We start from the raw sequence: 17,466 nt of genomic DNA, 5'->3' as shown, positions 1-17,466 counted from the left end.
CTACCTTCACATAACCAGTATTAAGATATATGGTAATCCAAATCTAATTACCGGAATTGAGCTGTCGTCCATGTCGTTGACACCTGTGATATTGATGTTCCCCAGATGTAGGATTGATGCAAGCACTCGGAATATATCTGTTATTTTACGTTCAGAGAACCCAAGAGTGACTAGAGCAGATATTGTTTCCTGGAAGCACTGAGCATCATCCACACCAGGTATCACGGCCTCCTGACTCAAGTACCTGTATATCGTGGCGTCATCTTGAAAACACATTAAAGCTAATTTAGAATAATCCTAGAAACACTTGAAATCAAAACTATCTTGGAAAATTTAATTAAGAGCTTTACTAACACTATAGACACAAGTAGAGTCAAATATAAATAATTTTACTCTATATGAAATAATTTATTTCCGGAAATGTTTTATTTTACAACATAAAATATTCAAGTACACGTTATCTTTCAGTATGAGCATTGAAAGTGCACTTTTTACAGCAGATTTGAGGGGAAGGATTAATTCCAGCATAATAAATAAATAAATAAGGCCTTTATTCTTGAGCGGATTTCAGTTTACAATCTGTTTTACAAATCGACTCACGTCAAACTAATTATAACAGTACAATTCGTATTTTAAAACTGTGACACCCAAATATTGCGTGCTGGCAATTTACATAGAAAATTCATACATAAACAACAATACATCATTAAGGTTTTACAGTTACAGTTTTAACTTCCTTTTTGAAAGTTTTAACAGACAAAGTCTTTATAACTGGTGGTAAGGCATTGTACTCCTGGGGTCCAAAGTACGAGAAGGACCTTTTTGTAGCCTCCAACCGCACACGCGGCAGTTGCAGCTTGTCGTCCTGTCGAGTGTGCCGCTCTCTTAGAGTCGCTCGCGCCACTAGTTTCCGTCTCAGGTAAGAGGGTTCACCAGTTACCAAAACCTTATGCACCAATGTCACAGTTTGGAGCCTACAAATATCTTGAACAGAGTGTAAATTTGCTCTTTTGCGATAAGGTGAGATGTGGTCAAATTTTTTTAGATTATAAACAAACCTCAGCGCACTGTTCTGTATCCGTGTAAGGATGACATTTGCCTCTTGAGTTAAGCAGCTACCAAACACTGGAAGGGCGTAATATATTGATGGTTATATGATGGAATATAATACATGTGTTAATACATTCACAACGACGTGTGCCCGATGGCGATCTTTCACATCTGCCATCTTGTATTCAATCGGGTACACAAAGGCAGTTAGGCTACTCACGTATTGGCACTGCCATATATACAACAGTAAGCAGACGTTTCAGAAATCAATTATTATTTGCGTATTTCCAATGTTTCTATTTAAAACTGAATATCAATTGATAGCAGAATAATCGAGCTATTGATTGAGGTATATTATTACTCAATAAATCAAACTTTATTCCTATTTGTACGGTTAGAAGAAACGTCTTGTGCGAGCAACTGTTTTGACTCTGATCAGCTGACTGTCTTACTAGTTATGTCAGCTGTCGTTGTGTTTTGGTGTCTGTCTAATTGATTTTTATTTAGTCTATGTTTTGTTTTGGTAATTAGTAATATGGCTGATGAAGACACACTTAGTTTTATGAACAAATCGAGTGATTTGAGAGACCTATTAGCTGAGTTGGAACGGCATCCTTATCAGGCTTGTTCGAGGTTAAATTTGTTTGAATAAAACAACTATAGCAAAAACAATAAGTGAGTATTCCTGAGTTTTCCTGAAAACAATGATAACAAGTCATATATAGCTTGAATTTCAGTGTTATAAAGCAACTGTACAAGAATGTTGAAAATACAATGTTAGTGGATTATGCACTAAAGTTCAAAAATTGCTAAAAAAGTAAACAAAGTAAAGCCACAAAAACTATATATATTTTGGTTAAGGATAAAATCGTGCTTTTTTTGCATATTTTGGATTTTTTATAAATCGGAACGTATATGCACTGGTCGGGTAACATAAATAGATCAATCAAAAATTGGGTTCATCACGTACAAACCGAGAATAGTAACTTGGTCTTTCTCTCAGACTAAATTTGAGAACAAACTAAAATTAATATATATTAACAAATTTTGTGGAACAATCTATTTTGCTAAATGAATACATTTGACATGATTTTAACTATTTTGAAAATTTGCGCATATATGAGCCATCGGTCAGTAGCAAAACTTTGTAATATACAGGGTGGAGCACGGTAATTTGCTTTTTTGCACTGCAGGCTGTGGCGGCACTGTTGGTCGAAGAGAGGGGAGAGTGGACGTGGCTTATAGTGGCTGACGGGAGATTTGTATTCCTCCGCGTTCCAGTTGCCATCATGCAGTGGACAAGAGAGGAGAGGCCGTTTTGTGTTGAATCGTATTTTTCAAATGCCCACTCGATCATTGCAGTGCAGCGTGCTTTTCGTTTACGATTCGCTGTTCCCCCACGGGGACGTGTTCCTGGTCGGCAATCAATTGTAAATTGGGTAACTGCATTCAGAACAGCAGGGAATGTGTCATGTGTACGAAGGGGACCTCAAAGAAGGATTACAACACCGGAAAACATCGATAGAGTTAGAGAAGGAGTACTGCAATCTCCAAAACGCTCTGCTCGGAAGCAATCACTTACTCTTGGCATTTCAAGACGTTCTCTCCACCGGATTCTTCATGATGAACTGAGATTTCACCCGTATAAAATGTGCGTGGTCCATCAATTGCCAGCACGGGACTATTTGACACGGCGTACTTCTTGTGAAGACATGCTTGCAACTATACCGCGTGAAGCAATTGTGTTCTTTTCTGATGAGGCACATATTCACCTCTGTGGGTGTGTCAACAAGCAAAACATGCGCTACTGGAGTGAAACAAACCCCAGAGAAGTCCACCAGAGATCTCTGCATTCGGACCTCGTCACTGTGTGGTGCGCCATATCACGAGTAGGCATTATTGGCCCTTACTTTTTTTCAGGATAACCGTCGTGCCATAACTGTGAACTCCGAACGGTACATGACTATGATACAGGATTTTTTTCAGCCGGCTCTTGAGGCAATGCAATTAGAGGATACATGGTTCCAACAGGATAGTGCCACTGCACACACAGCGAGGGTTACCATGAATTGTTTGAGGCAAATGTTTCCTGGATGGCTTATCTCTTTGAGGGGTGATGTGAACTGGTCGGCACGCTCACCAGACAGCCCCATGTGATTTTTTCCTTTGGGGTTACCTGAAGTCGAAGGTGTATATCAACCGTCCCAACACCTTGGAAGACCTAAGGAACAATATTGAGGCTGAAATTGCCAGAATACCAGTCGACATACTTGTTAGAGTTAATGAAAACTTCAGAAAACGTATTCAGCAGTGTGTGGATGCCGAAGGTCGACATTTGCCAGATACATTATTTAAAACCATGTAATTTAAAAATTCCCTTACTGTTCAATATAATTAAAATAAAAAATAATTTTTTCTAAAGCTCATAATTTTTTTATTTCATTTCCAAATCAGCAAATTACCGCGCTCCACCCTGTATATTGATTGCTGACCAAATGTCACATACTTGTGCCTCATTACTATTTTAGTTTTTTTATCTATACGTTTGAGGTTGAAATAAATAAGGTTATTTCTGTCTCAAAATAACTTTATTTACATCTGTTGAACAATAAAGTGGCTTACAATAAGTTACAAAAGTATACAATGGTAAAAACGTACAATTATTTAGACAAATTCTTTATGCCACTCATTAAAGCAAGTGAGCATAGAAAGGCCAAATGGCTTTTGTTTCTCATTTTTGCATCAAACTGAAGCACAAAAATAAAAATATTGTCACCACATGTTTTTAGTGTTTGTGCAGAAATAGCATCGCCATCTCACCTCCATCTCGAAAGGACCATGATCCGATGAGGGTCTGAAAAATGTGGGATGACATGGCTCTGGCTCCAACTGAAGAAATTTTTTTATAATAATGTCTCTATAGCTGATATACACCATTTTGGTATTCAGTTGAGAATATACATACTGTTCCACAGTGCTGCATCGATCAAAAGGAAAAAAATCTTGATGTAACAGCGCAGGCTTCTCTGTTATCTATTCCTGTTCATAGATCCTCTATTTACAGTAAATCATTCACAGTCTCTGCTTGTCGACTTTGGAATAATCTCCCGGATCATATCAGAGGTATTCGAGGTCGGGAACGGTTTCGGGGGGTGCTTAGGGACCATCTGTTTTGGGCCTCGTCGGGTTGACGATATCGTGGCATAGGGTATGGGACGATGGCTTTGTATGAATGGTGATGGATGAATGTCTGTTAATTTCCTTGTAAATTTTATTCTATTTATTTATTTTTAGTTTCATAGAGAACCTTTATTTCATTTTATTACTTTATATAAATAGAGATTATAATTTTTGATTGTAAAATAGTAATGTAAACTGTATTGTGGCTCTTGTTTTACAGTAATAGTAGAGTTTATTAATTTATGGTTAGGTGTAAGAGAGGACTTAATAGTCCTAACCTCGCCAAGACATTTTTCATTTCATTTCAGGCCTTTTCTTGGAATGGAATAGTAGAAGATCATTTGATCACTCCTATCTATCCCACTCTTTCCCTTAATATAGGCAACCACAATACTTGGTTACATTGTTACCTTGCCACGTTTATTAGTCACTTCTTGCATTTCCGGTCCATGTGTGGTTGAAATGGTAAGGAGATGCCTTTTGTCTTTCTATTTCATAACTGTAACGTGGCCTTTCTGTCAGCTGATTCACCCTTTTGTAACTTTGCTTGAGGATTCCCTGAGTTGCAGGGTTCCGCACTTTTGTCATATTCATCTGGGAATCTTGACTGTTGTGGAATCTACATCCAAGAAACATACCTCTTTGCAATAAGAACAGAGTAGACAAGAACTAGCGAAATACACCAGATACAACAGCAACTTCCTCTTTAATCCCTTAACGGTATTTTTTTTACTTAAAGTAATGTTATTTTGCTAAATATTTTGGTAGATTTTTACAAATACAGGTTTGAAGAGAGGTTATATATTTTTATATGCAAAAACTTTATTTTTATGTCTTTTTAAAAAAAATTTTAATTTTCAACTGTTTAAGCAAAACACATTTTTTTGTTTAAATTGGCTTTCTTTTAAATTCAACGCCCATTGTCTATTTGGATATTTTCATGGTACAATAAATGCTAGAAATATAACCATAAAATACTCCAGGACAGTAACATATAACAACAACACATGGTAGCTCTCTGCTCTGTAGGACTTTCAGCAAACTCACTAAGGTAACACTCATGACAGAGGACCAAGGAAGTGTTGACATCTAGTAGAAAACCCTATAACCTACTTGCGTGACATGTAGTTGTCATTGAAATGCTTGTTGTGTAATATTATGGTAGACAACAGAATAAAACAGGAACAACAATTTAACAATGCATAGCATTACATCAAAATCCGTGGAGGTTAATGAATATCATCTGACCTCTCTTGAGAGAAAAACAATCATACGGGAGAGCAGTGTTCTTCAACGTTCTGCCATATTGATCACGAAAACTTCCAGACAAAAACTTAAAGTCTTTCTTATAAAACTGGTTGCTGAAACATGCAATCACCACCACCCAGAGTTCATTCAATGAAGAATAATCAACAGTCACAAACATGTTTGACCTTTGCTTTTAACTCTGAGAATAAACTCAACGAAGAAATATTCTACTCCATAACAAAGAATTTTAAACAAATATTTAAGATTATTTGGACTCACCTAACTTCAAGTAGGGGTACTCTTCTCTACCCGCACACAACTGGTAGAGAATGTGGTAGTTACGTTCCTCAGGTGCCTGGAAGACTACACGTGACTTCTCCAGTAGGTACGTTCTCATGCTGGCCCCGATAATATTGTATGTCCTACTGAACTGTAATTCTATAAACTTTCCGAAGCGAGAGCTGTTGTCATTGCGAGTCGTTTTTGCATTTCCAATGGCCTGAAAATAATTTTTCAAGTTAACACAAATTTATAAAACAATTTTTAATATAAAAATTAAATAGTTACATGGTAGTGGTGAATAAATCCATAATAAATAAACAGTTTATCTCACCTCAGGCTGAACCCATTATTGATTTGTAATTATGGTGGTACAATTATTGCACATCAGCCCCCCGTCTGGCAATAAAAACAAGACTTTGACTTTAACCTCAAATCTTTGGAGCCAAAACTTTCCATACTGCAGAACTGCACAATTAATTTTCTACATCGATAAACAAATATGTGTCATTTCACTATGATTTTAATAATATGTTTAAAAAAATAAATTAAGTGTTTTTGCTGCTTTTTTGCATTATTAAAATATACAAGACATCATTCAAAACTACACTGAAAGTAATTCGCAAAAGTAATTAAGTAATTAAACATGCAAATAAAAATACATTTTTTCCATTCCATTGATGATGGTCAAAAAGATTTTTCGCAACCCAGGGTATACATATAGGTTCTCTTCATGTTAACACAGCAGTGAACATCAATTTTACTGGAGATGTCTACTACATCTGTCCGCCTTAAAAGGGTTATGTTAAATCTTTTTAGTGGAATTAAATCAATAGAAGTGTTTTTTTACACAATGTTGGAACATTTTAAATATATTTCTACAGATGTATATACATTTTTTAAATAAATCACTGGTGCTGCCATCGGGGTTCTCACAGTTGGTTAGTAAAAAATAGAATATATTATAAAAAGATCTGCCTCGATGATTAGAAAATGAACTGTGTTTCAAAAATAAACAAAATACTTCAAAACCAACAGACACACAAAGAGGTAAAAAAAGCACCCTCCCCCTGCCCAGTCAAAGTTTGGAAAATAAAATAGAGAAAAATGGAACTTGGGGAATATATCTAGATTAATGGACTTACTTCTTTGGTTATTCAAAATCCCTTGAGGACAGATGTCCCTAAACTCCTACATTTTCGAAAGTCAACCACCTTTTGTGATACATAATTTATAATAAATGATACAGGATTCTGAGGCAACCAATAGTCATTCTGAAGAAATATGTTTTACGAGTACTATACAGTAGTATATTTTTGAAAAAGTTGAAATAGTAGAAAATCTAATATTTTAAAAATACTACTGGGAAAGTTAGAGTGAGGATGATACATTTCTCGGGCAAAAGAGACAGTACCTAGTTTAATCTTACAAGTAATGGTTGATTACCTCCATAATAGGGCTGGAGGCAAGGACTTTGCGCTCGACGTGTGTTTCAGTGGTGGAGCCGCCCACAGTAGCAAAATACCGCATTGCGTACTTGGCGGATACTGTCTTGCCTGCTCCAGACTCTCCAGACACGATGATACTCTGATCTCTCTGTTCCCTACACATAACGGCAGACATCTGATATAACAGTTAGCAAGCTGGATTTGTAAAAACTGTGTGCAAACAAGAACTAATTTTATAAACACTAAATAAGACATAGCGGCCACGTTCACCTACTGGTTCCTGTGCGTATGAAATCAAATGGATTCAGCAATGGGTCAATCAAAACCATGTAACATGAGCATTTCTTTTGTTTTGATAAACAAATTTCACCGAAACAAAAATTAATTTGGCAACAATATTGTGTTTAAAGATTACACAGACACAAGTTTTTAATTGATAGAATTCAGGTTTTTCATTGCATCTCCAACAATATTAGATTTAATGTCGCCCAAAAAAATAACTGAACCTTGCCAAAGTTTTAAAATTACACTAAAAAATCTTAATTATCTAATTAATACTAATTTTGTACTTATGCTTGTTGGTGTATTCTTCCTAGTAGTATAAATCTTTGTAAACACAATTTTACTTATGGCCTAATCTTATAAATCTCACATCATTTGATTACTGCAACAATATATTGTACTGGTATTTAAAATTAGAACTCAAAATTGAAGACCACGGTCAGGTTTCAAGCTCTTAAATTGGTCTCTGTTCACATTTCAGACATGTCATGAAGAGTTGCCACTTCCTATCAAGACTTATCTAGGCACACAAATTATATTGGGGTTGTATGTTTTGTAATTGTTTCTTATATAAGTGATAACTGATGATTATGTAATAACAATTACAGTCATCAAACTAGCCATAACTCTGGTTTATTTGATTTATTAATTCCTGAATTAGGCATGGTGATATGCACAACTGGTCTGTTCTATTGGCAATACACAGAAAATTATAGAATGATCAGTCCCTAGAGCTACCAGCCTCTCCTGAAAAAAGTAAGAAAGTACATGATTGGCTCCTATAATGAGAATTACAAGTGAAAGACATAAAAAACTAGATTAAAATATACTACAATAACTACTTAATCATATAAAACAAGTGTCAGAAATTGTCCAAACTGTGGCACCAGCAAAGCATAAAAGGAATTGAATCAACAATCAAAATCATTATTATTTTACATTTAAGATACTACCAAACTTGACATTTGGAAATAACAATCCTAATCTTTTGACGATTTTGATGAATAGTATTAAAAAAAGAATCTAAACCTACTTAATATAGTGTTATCTTGCCCCAATCTAAAAGGGTATATTTACACTTTTGTTTTGTATAATGTAAAACAGGAATGTCTTTTGAACTCAGTAAGATTTCTGGTTCAGACATTTTGTGATTTAGGTCTACCTCCTAAGAGTCTGATTTAGGCCTAACTCCTAAGAGTCTGTGACTTATATAAGGTGAAGCATTGATAACTTGGCAATGACTCATCAATGTCATGATAAAAAAGTTAGTTTAGGGATAATACTGTTGCCTAAGTAAACTGGACATTTCACTATCAATTCATTGTTTCAGACACACAATTAACTTGTTTCCATTAACGTTGTGCAATAGTAGTCTCTCTAACTTAACGTTTAGTGTAATGTAGCTTTATCTGGAAAATGGAGCTCAAGGCCTAACACAAAATAGCACTTGGCAGGTACAACCAGGAAACCGATGTCAGTATATTCTACGGCCTCCAGACACTCTTCTTCCCAGTGGAATATAACTCCTAATATGAGAAAAAATAATGTGCTGATGACACAATTAATAACAAAATCAAAGATTTTTAAATTTATTTTGTACATTATAAACTGAGGCTAATGTGGAACTCTCAGAGTGTATATGCAATGTGCACTTTCAAAGTATACATTGCAAATATAACAATTATGTGCTATTATGCAAGCAACTTTACTTGATTTTGAACCTAGTGATTCTTTGAAACCACATCATAGATTTTACAAATTAAAATAAGAAGATTTTGTGTTTCTTGAAGTAATACATACTTATTTATTAAAATATATAAGTGATATCCTTTTTGTAGCAGGGCAACAAGAAAACATCAGTTCTGTCACAAACATAAAATCTGTCATTTCTGCATTACAGTAAAGTTACCAATTTTCTCAGCCGTTCAAATAAAATATCTTTACACAAAATTGTTTCACATTCTTTTTATAATATGTAACACTTCATATTCGATGCATAAATTGTAAAAGTCTTGAGTATAGAATATGATTATTACATATAATTTGTGCCAATCGACCTAAGATACAATCAACCGTTTTATACTAAAACTTAAATGTGCATAAAAATATCAGGAATACCTTTAAAAACCCTATACGAGGATCAACCGTAGCACTATATAGTACTTAAGTCACATATTCTACTCGCTGTTTACAAAATTTCATTGTTATATTATCACCAGTTTTATTTTGATTTACATTTATGATAGACGTTTTAGTACAAAATGTGACCGATTGTAAAACTGATCAGTTATTAGTTTTTGTGAAACCTATTGGAATTTCTCGTGAACTTGTTTCAGTGCTTTGTTTAATTTAGATAGGAGTAAAATTCATGACAAAAGCCACTCTGGTCACCCATCCCTCATTAATGAAGATCTAAAAACACAAATTGACATTCACACCAAAGCTAACTAATGTATGACGTTGGATGAACCTAGTGAACAATTTCCTATGATTTCACATTCATTCATCCATAAAAAAATTAGCATTACAGGAAGATTTGTAGGAGATTGGTCCGATGCCTTTAGATTGATGACCATAGACAAAAATGCATGACAACTACACGAGTTTTCTTGAAGGATATGATGTTAATAGTGATGAAATGCTGGACACTACAGTGACTGATGGTTAAACTTGGATATCATACTTTGTACCTGAAATGAAACACCAATGCATGGAATGACATTATGTAAATTCACTATCAAGGAAGAAAAACCCGTTCAAAACGCAAACTGATAGCTACCATTCAGTCTAGTCTACTGCGGGAGATGACTGTTGGAGTTGGTGGGGTTTGTTCCCTAACTTCAGAGGTTCTTGCTAGCCTCAACAAGGGTGTGCCACCCCCTCCCTGCTTTGACTGGAGAGGCTGGTTCAGAGCTGGCCTCCCCTTCTTCCGGGAGGAAATGACTTTGAGATTAGTGCCCTAATTCTTCCTCATAGATCTCGATAGGAGACAGCCCCTACCCCAAAACCTTACCCATCCTGAATATCATGTCACTTCGGAAGCAGCACTAAGATTTGTTTAGGACTAAGTGCAATTTATAAGCTTCTTGTCCTAAGAAAACAAAAAAAAACTGCATGACTCTGATGCACCCATCCAGAACCGCTAGCCTATTGTCAAAAGGAGAGTGTATAATACACGTCAACGCATAGTGCATACTGCAGAAGCAATGCGGGAGCTGATTGGCAGTTTGGATGTGAGATTTTTTTATCACCTTTCACATTCGATTTTGAACCCAGAGGTTACCAACATTTTCCAAAGTTGAAAGTTTTTAGGTGGAGTTCGCTTGGACAATGACAGTATACTCAAGACTACAAGTCAATAGTAGAAGGGCATGGGGCAAACTTCTATGATGAGGATATTAAAATACTTAGCCACTATGATAAGTGCCTCAATATGAACAGAAATTATGTAAAAAGGTAGCTTACAAGTTGTAGTTTTTTATCAAAACAAAATCATTAACATACAGTATTATGAGATTTTTTAAAACGAAAATGGTCTGGAAAATCGTGGTCTGTTTTATATTCTGAACTTTTATACAGTAATGTCTCATAAACTGTAAAATGAAATTTTAGAATATTCAATTAACTTTATTTTATTTATTGCACACCAAGACATATTAAACACCTATATACAGAATATATGTAATGCCATTAAGCATGAGGACTGCTAGTGGAGTAGTAAAACCAGAGTTAATTGTGAATTATTTCTACAGTTAGAATTAAAAACTTGATATAATCAATTAAAGATGCATATATTAAGTACAAAATAGAGCATAATTTGATAATTATTGCCACTTATACGGTTACTACATACCTTTCCATCTTTGTGTACGCCTCTTCAGCAACAGCAAAGATGTGAGGATCCAAGTCACCCATGGCCTTGCCTCGATAGGTGTGAATGGTGTCGGTGTCATAGATAGGCAGCTCTGTATAAGGGTTGATTGCAACCAGAACAATACCTGAAATATCACCTTGATCTAAACTCTTGTATTTGTTAGTGTAGTATGCTAACCAGAACAATACCTGAAATATCACCTTGATCTAAACTCTTGTATTTGTTAGTGTAGTATGCTAACCAGAACAATACCTGAAATATCACCTTGATCTAAACTCTTGTATTTGTTGTTAGTGTAGTATGCTAACCAGAATAATACCTGAAATATCACCTTGATCTAAACTCTTGTATTTGTTAGTGTAGTATGCTAACCAGAACAATACCTGAAATATCACCTTGATCTAAACTCTTGTATTTGTTAGTGTAGTATGCTAACCAGAACAATACCTGAAATATCACCTTGATCTAAACTCTTGTATTTGTTAGTGTAGTATGCTAACCAGAACAATACCTGAAATATCACCTTGATCTAAACTCTTGTATTTGTTTAGTGTAGTATGCTAGAAATGAGCTGATAACGACTGAAGTTTGCCAAACGCTAAATGTACTCAATAATGTGTTTAATCCTATACGTGTTGACTATATTCACCTATAGTGCTAAACGTTTTTATGAGTTTTACAAGCATATATTGAAAGTAAATAATAAGTACATAAAATTTAACAAAGTGCAACATATTGTTGCTTTCCAGTGAAGGCTACAGAATAAGAAAATTACAATTACAACTACTTACCGTTGCATTTTGAAAAGTTATTAACTGGATTATCATAAAAAAGTGTTTCGTTTACTTTATTAACATTTAGCACAGCATAGCACTTTACTAAACCCACTCAAATAACAATCCAAAATATATAAATTAACAACAAATTTATTACAAATAAACAAATATATACAACTTTCACATTTAGTTTTTTAGAAAAAAGTAAAGGAGAAAAAATGTGTTGTTGATGCCCGCTGAAAAAATCTGGCAGATTCAAATAATTAATTCAACAGATGAGTTCCTGAAATGTTTTATTTCAGTAATTTTTTGTTACACTTCTCAATGACAAATGTCAGAAACACTTTTGTTGTCCTTTTCTACTCTATCGGCAATAAATTTAAGGCGTTATTCTAGCATCATATTTTAAGTCAACAAACAACATTCTAATCATATTAGTAAATCCCATATTGAAATAAGATTTTCAAGACCAAACTACTAAAATGAAGTGGAGTGATTTGATGAATTTAAATGACAGAGAACAGTTCTTGTACTACATTTATAAAAATACTGGCCTTACATTAAAATATTTTTACTCACAGAGACAACAATATTACAGGAATACAGAAACCTAGTGGATTGATACTGAATTGAGTAATTTAATGAAATTTAATAACATCATTGCTCATAATCTAATATTGTGGTTGAAAGATAAAAGAATAAATTTAAGTAATGATAGGAAATAAATGTAATAAATTTATTACTTAACAAAAAGTAAACTGCAAACACTATAGAGGTATATAACAAATTTCGACAAAACCCGATCTCTCCTAACCACCACTCACCCGGTCTTACTTTACTAACTGTGATTAAACCGAGTGTTATGGATGTTCAACAGTTACTTTAAAATAACAACTATTTAAGTTATACCTAGAGAAAATCACAATACACACCACAATAAGTGTAGATGGCATTTTGGTTGCAAAACCGTACTTGCAGGTTATACAATACTGCAGGTTCATGCAGGTACGACAATGATGTGAGATCATTTTCTCCAATTAAAATATCTGGATTTCTTAATGGAGGTAGATTTTCTTCTTTTGGAACTTTAATTGACTTAATCTGAAACAAAGAATATATTTATCAATAATCATCATTTTTGCTTATTAGAAGATAACATTATCATGTAACTAAAAAAAACATTGTAATATACACAGGGTGTAAGAAAAGTCCCGCACAGGCTTGATAATTCCCGAACCATTACAGGTAAAGCAATACAATTTGGTACATCATTACTGCATATATTAGTTTACTTTGTGAATTAAATTAGTTTTTTTTTTTTTTTTTTTTTTTTTTTTTTTTTGAGGGAAGTGGCCCACAAGGAGTCAGAAGGAAATCTTAAATTAGAGCATAGATCGAGTAGTACATCAAATTAAAGGTCTTTCTTTATTAGTAGAGTACATTGCCTCAAATCCGACCTCAAAAGGTTCACCCTTTAAAAAATTAAAAAATTATGCTGGTTTCAAGTTTGAAACATTTACAATGTAGGTCCTATTCTGGATGTTCTAATATTCTTGTCTTGTCTCAAGTTGTGAAAGTTAAACTTAATAAATGAATATTGGACTTAAGAAATATTTTTTAAGGTAGTTACTAACTTCACATCCAATGGAGGATGGTCTACAAGGAGTCGGCAAAAAAATTCAACGTGTATACATTGCAAAAGTATTTTTTATTTAAAACTAGCTATTATGACAAACAGTAACACAGTCACAGATAAAATAAAATAAACATGTATAATATATACAGAGGGTGTTTTATATAAAGTGTTTCAAATTGATTGTGAGAGAACGGATTATAATAGAATAGTGAAAAACGGTTTCCCAACTCCTGGAGAACACTTTTAAAACTCAGTGTCATTTTGATATGCAACATGATAATTTTCTAAAAGAGATCTCCTTCTGGCTCAAACCCAAATTTTCAAAAAATTAATACCTCAAACATTGTTAGCGTTAACATAATACGTGATATAATACATAATTTTCTTTGTGTTTCTTCTTAAAACTGAAACTTGATATGTCTCTGTCTGACATCTCTTGACTGAAGATAGATAACCACAGACAGGCTGAAATACCTCAAGACTGTGCTAACAATGTTTTAACATTGTGTAAATTGGAAAATTTAAAAGATAATCTACATAATCTAAACTGACTTATCATTGGCAACCACTTGGCTTGCCTAAAGTAAGGCTTGCCAACGCTAAAGTACTGCGTACCACTTCTTTGTCCCTTGTGTACTCCGCTGCTGAATATTGTGCTCCTGTGTGGCTTAATAGTGCACATGTGCGAGAGGTCGATGTCGTTCTTAATAGGGCCATGAGGACAATTACTGGAACTCTCATGGCAACACCAACACCTTGGCTCCCAGTGCTGAGCAATATAGCACCACCTGAGATTAGACGCAAAGAGGCTCTTCTGAGAGAGTTCAATAAGATCGTGTCCAATCCCGAATTGCCCGTTACGCGCGACCTTCCTCAGCAAGATAGCCGGCTCAAATCACGCAAGCCATCACTACGAACAGCATCCCAGTTGATAGAGGAGAACTTTACGCCTAATGCTAACTGGGCGTCATCCTGGGAATCATTCGATGGACGGAACAAGTTCTTGATATCCGATCCTACGAAAGCAGCGGGTGGCTTGGAAATTCCTCGAAAGGAATGGGTTTTATTGAATCGTTTTCGAACTGGGGTTGGGAGAAGCAATCACTGGAAATTCAAGTGGGGTATTACTGACGACCAGACGTGTGATTGTGGCGCAAACTCTCAGACAATTGAGCACATTGTAAACGACTGCCCTTTGCGATTGTTTTTTTTGGTCTGGTCTGGTCTGAGTGGTTTAGAGGATGGGTCTCTAAACTGGCTCAGTAATTTGGATTTAGCTTTTGTGACGGGAGATTTTAATATTATTTTTAATTTATGACTCAAGAACTTTGTTCTTACGTACTTTTTAAATAATTGTAATTTTTAATTTATTTATTTATGGATAGCTGCCTTTGTCCCCCATACGATATATATATATATATACTTGGCTTGTATGGTTTGATATCAAGCTCATGGACATGTGGAACAATGGCAAATCAAGACTTCAGCAAAATCATATTTTTCGTCTTTGAGAAGAGAGGCCTCCTAAAGAGAAACTACCACTTGAAAATATAATAAAATTTCCTTATTGTGCTCCCAGTTGCTAATTCTGGTGCATTTTAAACCAGTAGTTTACAAAGGGTAATACTCATGACAGAAAGAGTCTATTATTACTACTATTATTAGTATAGTTTATTCAAAAACATGATAACTACTCAGTGCAAGGATAGGTTCAGGCTCTCTTATCTTTAGCCACAATCGTCATCATAACCTCGTTAATCAAAACTACCCATTTACTAACACATGATTTAATTGCCTGTTTAGGTACAATAAAATAAACATCTGATACATCAGCTCTTTCTGAATTCCTAGTTGTGGAATTTGCAGTAATATTATATTTTCCAATAACCATTAAGGCCTTATAAGGCAATTTTAAACTATTATGTAGTCACCTTTCAAGTTTTTTACCAGTCTCACTCAGTAGCAGCGGCAGCAGTATGTTTTGACAGACAACAAAAATTACCAAGAGTGATTAAAGGGAGGCGAAATAGAATACATTTAAAATTGGCTACAAAGTAATCATTTGAGGCTTTATAAAGCAATGAAAGTATAAAAGAGGTGTAAGTTGACACAAAAATCAATTTTTACTGACATGACAAACATCTTTAACGATTAAACTAGAACACCTCTTTTAATTCCCAAATCCAAAGTCATTGTACGTAATCAACATCCTCTCAAAATGATATCGAAAATTTCAGAAACGATACAACACCTGATGTAAGCAAATTTTATAGCACAGTCAAAAATATTGAGAAAAATCAATTCCCAACTACCCTTTCTCACAACACATGCAACATGCTATTGTGTGAGTTACTACTAATTGCTACCCTTCACCACAACACGTGCTATTTGCTACTTTGTGATTTTTCCATTATTACCCCTCCTCCCAGCACATGCTATACTTTACTATGTTTCAAATAATTGCTATCTTTTCTCATAATATGTTTTTAACGCTATGGTGTGAGTTTCCGTACGACTTTACAATCTGTTAATCCTGACAAATTAAATCATCTTAGATAGTATACTAAATATTTTTGCAAGTCGTGAATAACTCCTTTATTACTGGACATTTCCAGAGATGTTAAGGTTGCAAAAATACTGCCAATTTTCAATGGAGGTATTGGGCATATATACAATTATTACCTGAACGTTCGTCATCTTGAAGCAAATTACGGCAGCTTTGAAATTCTGAATACCACATTAAAAAAGTAGCGTAGGATGGTGCTTCAGAACTAAAGCCAATTTTGACATGTTCAATAAACTTCCCTTGAGACAAATATGTTTAAAATTATAGCTAAAAAATGCTCTCTTGATAACTTCATGACTTCACGAAAGTGATATTTCTAAAAAAAACGATACAAGTACACTGCTGGACCCAACATGCTGTCAGGTACTGATAGGCACTGTAAAATCCGATAAGAATGATGGAAAATCAGATAAGAATGATAAGATTATTGCAGTGTGCTCTGTCTGCCAGTATCTCAAAAAATTCAGATGACCCTCATAAATTGCAGGAAAGATAGTTAGGTGACAACAAAGTTCCTATACTATTTTTTAAATTTCAAGTTTCAGAAGCCTTAAACAGAGTCAAAAAGTACTATTTTTCTTCGTGATTAAATATAATAAGAAATTTAATAGACAATAGACAAATTCTTCATAATCTCTCCTATTAGTAGCTTGCCATACACGATCTCAATCTCATGCTCCTACGTGTCAAAGTGGCAATGCCAAGTGATTAGTCGGTCTATAGAGTATTTGAAAATGGGCCAAAAAACATAAATTACCATACCAAAAAAGTTTATTTTAGTAATTAAACTTTATTCTCTGTTTCTGATAGTCATGTATTGCTGTGAGCTGTAGTCATGTGTAGCAGAGTTTTCATTTTCTGTTTTATATTGACGCTTATTTTCGTCACAGACTGCAGTTTCTTCACTCTCATATTTGTTATAGTTGATAATTATTAATATTCGGACATGTAATCTCCTCGTTTATAGTTTTTACAATGTGGATTTCAAACCATTTCAAATAATTGAATTTTTGAAACCCCTGAGAATAAATTTATTTGTAACACTCACTGTTATATTTATATAGGTACCTGTTTGTACACAAATAGTAATTTTCTTTTATCAATTATTCCTACCTTGGCAAAATAAA

The 17,466-nt window shown here is 34.4% G+C and overlaps 1 protein-coding gene across 2 annotated transcripts in view; it reads right to left on the bottom strand.

Moving 5' to 3' along the window:
• LOC124368829 (unconventional myosin-Va) overlaps window positions 1–17,466 on the bottom strand; it is a 147,304-nt gene that overhangs the window by 100,284 nt on the left and 29,554 nt on the right. For both annotated transcript variants that reach the window (XM_046826238.1, XM_046826237.1), the window contains exons 3-7: window positions 13,070–13,238; window positions 11,341–11,485; window positions 7,204–7,360; window positions 5,758–5,977; window positions 52–263 (exon numbers count right to left, since the gene is read on the bottom strand). In XM_046826238.1, the coding sequence (XP_046682194.1) occupies window positions 52–263; window positions 5,758–5,977; window positions 7,204–7,360; window positions 11,341–11,485; window positions 13,070–13,238 (903 nt within the window). The remainder of the gene's footprint in view (window positions 1–51; window positions 264–5,757; window positions 5,978–7,203; window positions 7,361–11,340; window positions 11,486–13,069; window positions 13,239–17,466) is intronic.

This window comes from Homalodisca vitripennis, chromosome X (genome assembly GCF_021130785.1).
Source record: "Homalodisca vitripennis isolate AUS2020 chromosome X, UT_GWSS_2.1, whole genome shotgun sequence".
Classification (NCBI taxonomy): Eukaryota; Metazoa; Arthropoda; class Insecta; order Hemiptera; family Cicadellidae; genus Homalodisca; species Homalodisca vitripennis.
This window is presented reverse-complemented; position numbering and strand designations above follow the sequence as displayed.